The 11,083-nt window shown below is 39.5% G+C and overlaps 2 protein-coding genes across 2 annotated transcripts; both read left to right on the forward strand.

The window, feature by feature from the left end:
- The first annotated feature begins 3,881 nt into the window (after positions 1-3,881).
- srd5a3 (steroid 5 alpha-reductase 3) lies at positions 3,882-6,064 on the forward strand. The gene is made up of 5 exons (XM_084473435.1): positions 3,882-4,093; positions 4,226-4,377; positions 4,473-4,664; positions 5,313-5,438; positions 5,710-6,064. Exons 1-5 carry the CDS (start codon positions 3,894-3,896, stop codon positions 5,967-5,969), a joined length of 930 nt encoding a protein of 309 aa, XP_084329561.1. The 5' UTR covers positions 3,882-3,893; the 3' UTR covers positions 5,970-6,064.
- A 784-nt stretch (positions 6,065-6,848) lies between these two features.
- tmem165 (transmembrane protein 165) lies at positions 6,849-10,821 on the forward strand. The gene is made up of 6 exons (XM_084472906.1): positions 6,849-7,171; positions 7,535-7,760; positions 7,847-8,022; positions 8,471-8,653; positions 8,901-9,006; positions 9,199-10,821. The coding sequence occupies exons 1-6, from the start codon at positions 7,031-7,033 to the stop codon at positions 9,270-9,272; spliced, it is 906 nt and encodes a 301-aa protein (XP_084329032.1). The 5' UTR covers positions 6,849-7,030; the 3' UTR covers positions 9,273-10,821.
- The last annotated feature ends 262 nt before the right edge of the window (positions 10,822-11,083 follow it).

Below are 11,083 nucleotides of genomic sequence, written 5' to 3' on the forward strand. Positions count from 1 at the left end.
ACAGTACACACTCACTTCCTCACACAGGATACTGGACTGAGACCTGGGATCCATCATCTCAAAGACATTACAGTATTTAACCTGAAAACACTCTTTATTACCTTTTCAACACATTGCTGTTTTGCAAGATACATACACTATGAATGGGTCCTGCTCAGCTCAACTGGTGGAACATATATATCTTATGCAATGAAGGGGTTCTGCTCAGCTCAACTGGTAGAACCACTGCCAGGGTTAGGGGTTTGATTCCCACTGGTAAAGCAAGGCATTAACACTGCCAGGGTTAAGGGTTTGATTCTCACTCGGGCTACCAAAGATAATCATGTATGCACTTGCCTTATATTAAGATAATGAATATATAAATAAATACATATAAACACAATTATATATATATATATAGTTGTGAATATTCTGTGTCAACACACTAGCTGTTGTAGTGAGTTGAGGTGACCGTGATGTTTTTCTTCGTTTTTCTTTCGCTCTTTGGGGGTTAAGATTATGGGACTTTCATAAGTAGTGGGCCTGTAAAGCCCTTTGAAGCCATAAGTAAGAAAATAATCCTCACATTATATACAACATGCACAATTCAGATGGTGTTCCACAGGAGCCGAATACAGCGAGGTAGTATTTAGAAGTGTCCATGTAAATAATGAGGAGCTCTGGGGCCGTATTCACAATCGTAGGGCTAAAAGTAGCTCATAAGTGGCGAATTTAGGAGGAACAAAAAAATTATGGGTGTGTCAGTCTTAAATAGAGCAATTCACAAAGTATTTAAGGCCTAAAGGTAGCACCTAAGTCTAGGAGAGCTTATTACCTATTCACAAATAATCTAAAAATGGCTGCAGCGAGACGAAATGTTGTGGAGAGAGGAATTGAGCAGATGAAACTCAGTTTTCATACCCTGGAAATCCAGAGTTCTCGCGAGAGCACAATTTGAATTTGCTCAGCGAGTCACTCTGGGAATGAGCAATATACTCACTCCCCGATTGCCCTGGCCCAGAACATTAACCAATCACATCGGTGTATCTGATATAGGCGGGCCAAAAGTGTTGCGGTTTTACCGATCATTTACGGAACTTTCCGTTTCACTTATGTTTTACGTCTTTGTCTTCGCTTTCATTCATCATGATAGGAGGACTTGAACAGTGGTATAGGCTGATATTATTATTATTGTTATTGTTATTGTTATTATTGTTATTATTATTATTATTATTATTATTATAATTATTATATATTATTATTATTGCTGGAAATATGCTCATTGGATAATAGTTTGCAGGGTGCTTTTAATTATGATATAATATATAACATCATTATCATGGTCTAAACAAACTTGTCATCATGTGTGTATTCTGCTAACTGCACTACTGTCCACAACTATTTGATAGGACTATTTTTCATTGATTTATGGTGTGTTTCAGATGCCTCGGACACCAGCCTTCCCAGTTGCAAGTGGGGAAATCTCCCAGCTTTCTCAAGGCATTTTGCAGAGGCACGCCCCCTTTTGGTCGGTCCCCCTCGGAATTATGAGAGTATACAGAGTTCAGTGAGGTGACTCAACAACAAAAATGGCTGCGCCAGTAAAGAGATTTTTCTTCGTATTCTTTGTACAGCTGGATCGCATCATAAGTCACCATGGTGATACAGCAATGCTAAAAGAGAGCGACTTTCGTGTCACAGCTAACCCAGGCTTTGAGCGCAACATACCTCGCTAACCCACTAATTGAGGTTTGTAGTATACCCCATAGGTCTCAGTGGCTTTGTGAACTTGTGTACTTTTAAAACCCTCCTATTATGTTCAAATAAACTTACAACTTTGATGTTTGGGGTCAAATTGACCCAAGCATTTTAAACATTCAGAAAATTATTGTAACTGAAAGTCTTGACCAAGTTTCTCTCTCAGCTACTTTAGGCCTTTCTACTGACCATCTTTATAGCCCAGTAAATATTACATGACTGCACCCAACCTCCCCTTATACATCAAGTATTGAGTGTAAATGACTATTGCAAAATATGCATATCACTGTACTATCTCATTCATTGACCTAAAATGAAAAACAAATTATGTTTTGGTGTTTGCAGGGCTTTATGTTGAAATTCAAATATAGTAATGTATTTATAAATTTAGTATAGTTCAAATGCAGATTGTCTTGTATATGACTGCTGCTAGAATATCTGGTGGGGCTTGGAACCATTTAGATGACATTAGATGCAGTCAGTCTACCCTGTCTTGTAACTGGGGATTAGCAGCTTTAAATTTTTGTATGTCAGTTCTTGGTGGTTAAGCTATGACAAGGGGGTATGAGAAACCACAGGAGGGTCAGAATATCTTATCTCACTGGCTTCATTCTCATCAGGAGGACACCCTGAAAGATCTGTGACAGAACCTCAGTGGCAACAAATATTTTTCCTGTCTGGTGGTAATTTTCAAAATGTTTAGTTGAGGCACAAATGCAAAGAGAAATGTTGCCCGAATTATCAAAGTTCTTGCAGGAACTTTGCTTGCCCCATCCCACATACTGCAAGAATTATCTGAGTTCAGGCGGTTATATGTTTGCCCCACCCCCCATTTTGCGAGAATTATCAGAATTATTATGAGAACTGTCAGTGAGTTCTCGCGGGAAATATGTCCGGCTGCTTCTTGAATGATCAGAGATCTCGTGGGAATTGTTTTATCCTCTCACACACACACACACACACACACACACACACACACACACACACACACACACACACACACACACACACACACACACACACACACACGAATGGACACATACAGACACACACACACACACACACACAGAAATGAATGAATGAACCTGTAGATGCCCTCAGTATCATCCAACACAACAAAAACGACATAGAAATTAGGGTTTATAGAATAATAGTGCTTGGGGTCAAAATGTGTACAGGACATGTTTTTTTGTTTTTTTTCTTGATTTCATGTGTTCCATGTTTAATCCATAGAGATAGGAAAAGTCATAAAAAAAATCTAGCTGAAAAAAGTATGTTGACCATGTTTTTAGAGACTGTTAATATTGAATCGGGTCAAATTGACCCCTAACATAATAGGAGGAAAAAACACGTAAAAACCTTTAGCGCGAGTTAGGAGCACTCCTAGCGGTAAGATAAAAAGCTTTGTGAATACGGCCCCTGCACTGGATGAAAGAGCATTGCTAAGATTAACATTAATAAGAATATAGTGAGACCTAATTGACCAAATTGACTGTAGAAAAAGCCTTAGCATGCAACCTAGCAGCCGAGCAGATACTGCCCTCCGCTGTATATTTCACCTAAACCATTGTACGACTGTATGGGGAAGGAGGGGAGGTATGTTTGTCAACGGACTCTATTTCATGCTGCACACAATTATGTGACGTGAACACGGCTTGATGCCGCCTTCAAAACGGCTCGGAGATTCGGAAGCTCTTTTGTGTCTTTACGTAAACCTTCCCTTCTTCCGAAACAAGAGCGTTCAGGAAACGCTCCTCAGTAGTTCGTAGGCTATGACATGAAACCGGAAAAATAAATCGTTCGTGAGTCTAGAATTCATAACAACAACAAGTATGGATGCCCGCAGGGACCTCTCTGCGCTTCTTTGCGCAATCAGATGAATCAGTTATTAGAACTGCTTGCGATGGTTGAACATGAGCGAGAATGTATCAAGTGACGTTTATAATTGTAAGCTATAATGTATCGAAATGCAAATGTTAGAATGGGTGTTAAGTTCGCCTCTAGTCCTTGCTGCAAGTTCACTTTAGTCTATCAATAAAATGGGCAACCATTGTTGTGACGTAAACTCGGAGGTTGCTTCCGCACGAAACTCCCGGAAACTCCGAGTGTTTTGAAGGCGGCATGAGTCTCGGCAGGTTGTGCCAGAGATATGAGAGATGTGTGTGATTGTTGTGTTGTGGTCATTCCTAGCATTAGGGTTTCTTTTAGCTTTGTTGATTCACAAGTTCTCACCTCGTTTGCAGACGAAACATAAGCAAAATCCGCTGTTTCTGTTTTTCCAGGATCTTATCCGTTACGGCAAAACAAAGCAATGTAAACGGGACTATTGGCTACATATATTTGATGTTCCAAAAAGGTGACCGTTGGCTAGTTATTTGAACTAATAAATATATCCATTATAAGTCATTAGGAAAACTGATATGCAAGTGTTTTGTGGATGGATTGACAAATTTAAGTTAGTGATTATCCAATACTTTCCCATTTTCAGATGGTTCTGGCACTTCTATGCGGTATCCGTTGTTTGGAACGGCCTCCTTCTAGCCCTGTCCCTTCAGCTGAAGCTTCAGAACCAAACATACCCGCAGTGGTTGACGTACTTCTTGAGCGTTTTGTGTGGAATGCAATGGAATGAGAGTCAAGGTACATCTCAACGCGTTGTCTTATAATAGTCAACATTCGTTAGCACGATATGACACTTGTCTGTCTGATATTCATGCCAATGTTCTGTCTTCTAGTTCCACAATTATCTACTTTGCTGGTGCAACTCTTTCTCTGGAGCCATTCTCTCAGAAGACTGCTCGAGTGCCTGTTTGTTAGTGTTTACTCGGAGGGGGTCATACATTTGGCCCAATATATGTTTGGCATTGGATATTACATCATACTTGGACTGACAGTCATTTGTTCCAATAATTTCCTTGATGCAAAAGGTATGAATTCTATTTTTTTAATGTTATCTCTATCTAAATGATGACAAATTATTGATTTGAGGATTACTTAGAGACAGCTTATTGTTTTATATAATATAACATTATCATGGGAAGACACACTGGGAGCATTTACCCAGCATTTTAATTGAGACAATGGGTGTACATGCTTTTTATTAGGGACAATTTCACATTGTGGCCAGTGAGGACAAAGAAAACAAGGGGAGGGGAGTGACCATTATGGAGAGTTAAGGATTGGCTATGGCGGGAGAGGCCAAGTTATTTTGCAATACACTCGGAGGAAGTGGACATTTCGGGAAGGATGCAAGACAAATAAAGCAATGTACACAAAATATAAGTCAGAATTGGCATTTTCTCAGTATCAGACTTTGTGGGTACAGTGGCAATGCTACCTAAATGAACACATTTAAATTTGAAAGAGGAAGGGAGCTATCTCTAGGTGCAAGGAGAATTTATACAAATGCAGTTAAAATTAAACTAACATTGTAAACAAGGTTATATATATAGATTGTTATTAGGATACATTTTTCCACAACAGTAAATATACAACAATGAATGTATACCAGTGCATAATAGTGCTTAGTATTCTTACATGTATTGGAATCTAAATATAACTCCTGCTCCTTCCAGGTGTTGGCTCTCTGCTCCACCCGCTGGATTTGGGCCAGGTGTCAGGAACAGTTCTCTTCATTAGTGCATCACTGCTCCAGCACAGCTCATTGGTCACGTTGGCAAGGCTCCGTACTGGGAATTCAGGTAAGTGGCTGAATCTGTAATTAAACTTGATTGAATCAATCATCACTCAATTATTTGATCAGAAGGAAAATGTGTTGTATCTGATGAAAGATGGTGTCCTCACAACACAGCACTAGAACAGCAGATTCGTTGAACATTGAAGGGTTGGATAGGAATCTATGTGATGATTAACTTCTAACTTTAAATAATGTGATGGCCAACAAGCTAGAGAAATGCTAGAGAGAGCTAACATTTCAGTCTACTGCATGTTTATTTTATTTTTATATTTCAGGAACAGTGAAGACCTTTGATCATGGCGTTCCCCATGGAGGCTGGTTCGAGCTGGTGTCCTGTCCGCATTACTTTGCAGAGCTGCTTATCTACGTATCGCTCGGCTTGGTGTTCGGAGGCCTCTCTCTAACCTGGTGGACTGTTGTCTCCTATGTCCTGTTCAACCAAGCTCTGGCTGCTCAACTCTGCCAGGAGTTTTACATGAGGAAATTTGAAGGCTACCCAAGGCATCGCTATGCATTCATACCGTTTGTCTTATGATGACACTTCATCACATTTTTTGTGCTTTTGTTCTTTGTTTTTAAATTTTAATTGAAATTGTCTTTTTTATTAATACAATAAAGACAGAAGTTATGCACTCAATGTATCGTATCAGTATCAGAGATTTATAAATATTTGTACATATCATTGCACATTCATTAAATTGTTCATTTGCAACACCCATGTTCAGCTGACTGCTATTAATAATTATGTGGTAAATTTTCACCCCATAACAAACATCTCATGATAATATATCAATAGGTTCACAATTAACACACTCAACATTAACTTTACAGGTACTAGTAAATGTAATGCATACATCAATTACATTACATCAATACATATTGATGTAAATGTGTACTATGGTTATCATCCAACATTTTTATCAAATCCTAAAATAAATGGATGAGTGCACTTTATGAATGTATATGTATCTATATTTTCATAATGTGAATCCATCAAATGAGTGAATTATTTATAGCCTCCAAAGATCAATGATATGGTTCCCGCTGTGGGGTGACGAAGATTAGTTTACTCCGAGAGGAAACAAGTAAAACATCTTGGAAATAACCATCAAATTAGTCTAAATAGCTATTAATAAATAATAACATCTGCAAGCGTATTTTTATTCCTATTCCTTCTATTTTTTGTTGAAGAGCAAGACAAAATATTAAATATTATTTAGTCGTATTGTATGTAGGCCTATTGTATACTAGATACTTAATAGATAACTCTAAAAGCCATATTTCTCGATGAAGAGTTGTACTGAAAGTCAGATTAACCAATAGCTTTAAGCCACGTGACCCAGACAGTGGGCGTATCTTTCATTCTATCGTCCAATCTGGGATGGGGAATCCTTGCGTTTGAAGCAGCAAGTTTTCCACTTCCGAGTTCTCCCTGATGGTAAACGGGGTTATTCGCTATAAATGTTTAGGTAGCTAATATGAAGTTAACCAATTTGCTGCTAAGTACATCGTGTTATTCATGAGAAACAAATCTTAATTGACTTACTAGCTGCCTTTCTGTAGGACACCGACCAATAGATTTTTTGCTTTGTTGAAATGCCTCTGACGGTCGGCAGAAGAGTCGGCTCGGCTGATGTGATCCTCGTGCAGCGGCTCGCTGCTGTCGTGTTGTTGTTGTCGCTCGGGGTCCACGGCATCGCGGAGGAACCGCAACCAGTCCAACAGTCTCAGCAAGAGGTACACACTGTACTTCAAGCCGTTCATCGTTAAGTTATTTGAGTGGTCTAAAAGCGAAGGGTCCGGTTTCCGTAGCGCTAGACTGCTAACGAAGTGCTAGGCAAACGGCTATGCCAAACAGATTTCCGGGTACATTTTATACGTATACGGTGTATGGTTTTATTTATATGCCATTGCAGGAACCAATTTTGGGAATTGTACAAACAAAATATAAATGAAACCGGCATGGTGACGGTTCAAAGATTCGACATGCAGTGCTATGTTGGGTCATGTTTCGTAAGAGGCTATTATATATTCTAGGCCTATTTTAAACTATTTTAGCCTCCAAAAATACAAACTAACTTTTCTAATTTCATTCTACAGAAAGCACTAAGTCCCCATCCTATAGTTCCAGTAGGCAGCGGAGATGATCCTACCAAGGGCAACCTGGGATTCATTCATGCCTTTGTGGCATCCTTCTCTGTCATCATCGTGTCTGAACTGGGCGACAAGACATTCTTCATCGCAGCCATTATGGCCATGCGTTATAACCGGCTGACTGTGCTAGTGGGGGCCATGCTGGCATTGGGTGTCATGACCTGCCTCTCAGGTAAGAGTGCAAGGTGAAAAGCATTATATATTTTCAGTGTTGTCTGACCATTTTCATTAACAGTTGATACATTGTGGTTTTCAAAGTGCTGTTTGGCTACGCTACCACCGTCATCCCCAGGATCTACACGTACTACGTGTCCACAGCTCTGTTTGCCATATTTGGCATACGGATGCTCCGAGAGGGGCTAAAGATGAGTCCAGATGAAGGCCAGGAGGAGCTGGAAGAGGTGCAGGCAGAGATCAAGAAGAAAGATGAAGAGGTACAGAATCGGAACCTTATTTAATCCACCCAACGCGTGGGATGGGGGCCGGGTAGGGTACTGGGCTCAATCCTCCCATGTCTGCAGTCTACCTGCAAGCATCATTGAGCAAGTTGACTAACCACCATCTCTAAGTAACTGTGTGACTCTCAGCTCAATAAGAAAATAGGACATACTAATGACCTCATAACGGTTACAGGAACAAAGGGAACCACCCATTAATGCAACCAATACAAGCAGCCGAAATGTATCTGTTTTGGCATGACACTAACCTAGATAGAGCCATCATGTGAAGGTCCCCATTCAATTTACTCAAAGAGAATTAAGAGCAGCAATGGGTGGGACCGGGGCTATGGTATTCCATTATCTAAACTAATGATTTCCCCCAGTCAGAGGTAGTATTTTGGGCAAAAGCACAAGAGTGACCTGCTCTGTTTGCTCTGTGCAGCTCCAGCGGGCCAAGCTAGTCAACGGTGCTGCGGACGTAGAGGCCGGCTCCGGAAACGCCCAGCCCCAGAGGAAGTGGCACAGCTTCATCTCGCCCATCTTCCTGCAGGCACTCACCCTCACCTTCGTGGCAGAGTGGGGGGACAGGTCCCAGCTGACCACAATCATCCTGGCTGCCCGGGAGGTCTGTCTGCACCCCGTCAAGTTCTTTGTATATTTGTTGTCGTGCGTGTCTTTGTTTATTTGTTGTCTGTGTAGTCTTTAGAAGGGGTTATTGGATTCAAGGACTTTGTTTTAAAGCTCTTTAAAGCTGTGACATGTACTGTCTTGTTAACAGTGGCCAAACAAAAGCTTTAAAATAAATTATTTTTCAGAATTAGAAAAAATGCCAGAATACAAGTTTATGCCTTTTTTTTTTTTTTTTAATAAAGGATCCATTTGGAGTAGCAGTAGGTGGAACAATTGGACACTGCCTCTGCACAGGATTAGCTGTCATTGGAGGAAGAATGATTGCCCAGAAGATTTCTGTCAGAACAGGTAAGCATTCTGTCCCTAGTGGGCTGATTCCATAGCCTTCACTCAGCTTTGCGACACACTGTTGGCTTGGTCGTCTAATCTCTGGACTAAAGCAGGTCAAAGTGTGAAAAGGTTGAATTTTCCCACATTATCACAAATAATAAACCAAAATGTTGAGTCTTAACTTGTATTTTCTGTTTTCTTTTCATGTAGTAACCATCATTGGAGGAATAGTTTTCCTGGCCTTTGCTTTCTCTGCCCTTTTCATCAAACCGGATGCCGTTTGATTCAAAGCAGGATTACCACGCTCATTTGTACATAATTGTAAAGTTCAGCCCAGTTGGTAAAGCAAAGCTGTATCTTTGCCTAATGTATATGTGTACATGAAGGTGTGACTAATGGAACTGCATTTTTTTTTGTGTGAGACTTTCTGATACGGTCCTCTTATTGAGTCTGTGATCTCTCTCTAGTAGTTTCCTCTAGTTTTACATACTTCTGTCTCACGGTCAGAGCTGTTTATAGTTTGCTTAGTCTCCTTCGCCTTTTATTTAATGTTTGCGTATCCATTTTACCTGCGCCATGTGAGCTGTCCGTTTTACTTTCTTTTGTTGTTTAATGTTTTGTCGAAGGTGAACCTCTGCTAAAATAATCAACACACCTTTTTTAGGATACAATGATCACTTTATCCATGTTAAGTTAAACAATGCCTGTTGGATCATGTCTGAGATGAATGCCGATGATAAATTCAACATATAATCTGGCTGTAAAGGTGTCAGGCATTTCTGACTTGCAGTACATTGGTAATGTTATTCACATACAATTCAACCAATGAAATGAAATCTTGTTGAGAACTACAATTAATGCAGTTTCAAAGGTAGAGCTGGGCACCCTTATTAAAAACTGTTTGTATTTGTTCTTTAAAGGGTAAGCTACTTTTTTATTTTAGCCTTTTTAAATGTATGTACTGTAGTTCAGGAAAAGGTGATGACGGAATGAATGTCACCATTGGCGGCAATTCTCCTTTTGTCAATATTTGACAGGTTGCTTCCAGCTGTGAAATGCGTCAAATTTATTTTAGTGACACTGATGTACAGTTGTACAAAACACTATACTTATGGAAATATTTTGGGTTCCAAAACCCCATCCACCTCAAACCCTTAAACAATTTCAGACTTTTTTGGGGCAATTAAAAAAAACAACTTGAAGCTTTCTTTTGACTTTCATTTCAGGGAACAAAATAATAATTGTATGCTATGATTTATAAAATAGATTGTTCGAGAAAATAATGTGTCTGTACAAGCCCTTGTAGGACTACTTCACATTACATTCTTTGAAAATTCAATACTTCAATGTTTGCACCAGTTTGTGTGGTACGATCTCTTTGGGCAAAGCAGCAGGTGGCTATTTTGTAGGTGATGCGAGTAGTATTTGCAGCGTTGAGGAATTAACACATCACTTATTTTCCAGTACTGCCTGAGGCAACATTTATCCTAGGATAGTCTGTACTGATAGTGATCTATTGTTTCTTTCTTTGGACAAATGTCCTTATTGTCGCTTTGGTTAAAAGCGTCTGCTAAATGTAAAGGGTAGTTTTGATATGCATCAAGTGTTCAGATTGAAGCCACTTATGTGATTGCAGTCAAAATTCCTCAAGAGTCCAAATAAACATCCCACATTTATATCATTTTCAGGAGTATGTGTTTGTCTAATGGGGTGGGAAAAAAAGTACATATCTGAATACAAAATATTTCCTCACGCATCAAGTGTTCAGATTGAAGCCACTCATGCGATTGCAGTCAATTTCAAGAGTCCAAATAAACATCCCACATTTATATACTTTTCAGGAGTATGTGTTTGTCTAATAATTAGAAAAAAAAGTACATATCTGAATACAAAATATTTCCTCACGCTTTTTTGTTCTAGCATATGCATTACATACTATATTACTTGAGGATCTTTCCTAGCCATCATAATTGAGAGCATCTGCAAATAAAGAGCAGATTCTGTTTAACATGAATTCCCCGGTAACAGGATAAAAAATATGAATATATTTATTTATAGCCACCGGGTCACCAAGTGGAGGATAAACTTCAGGCTT

Source organism: Micromesistius poutassou (assembly GCF_964030765.1).
Source record: "Micromesistius poutassou genome assembly, chromosome: 9".
NCBI classification, from domain to species: Eukaryota; Metazoa; Chordata; class Actinopteri; order Gadiformes; family Gadidae; genus Micromesistius; species Micromesistius poutassou.

Coding starts and splice junctions, on each gene's coding strand:
- srd5a3 (XM_084473435.1), top strand. CDS start 3,894: ATGTGTGTGATTGTTGTGTTGTGGTCATTCCTAGCATTAGGGTTTCTT. Junction 4,378..4,472: donor GCAATGGAATGAGAGTCAAG/GTACATCTCAAC, acceptor TCTGTCTTCTAG/TTCCACAATTATCTACTTTG. Junction 4,665..5,312: donor TAATTTCCTTGATGCAAAAG/GTATGAATTCTA, acceptor TGCTCCTTCCAG/GTGTTGGCTCTCTGCTCCAC.
- tmem165 (XM_084472906.1), top strand. CDS start 7,031: ATGCCTCTGACGGTCGGCAGAAGAGTCGGCTCGGCTGATGTGATCCTC. Junction 8,023..8,470: donor TCAAGAAGAAAGATGAAGAG/GTACAGAATCGG, acceptor TGCTCTGTGCAG/CTCCAGCGGGCCAAGCTAGT. Junction 8,654..8,900: donor TCATCCTGGCTGCCCGGGAG/GTCTGTCTGCAC, acceptor TTTTTAATAAAG/GATCCATTTGGAGTAGCAGT.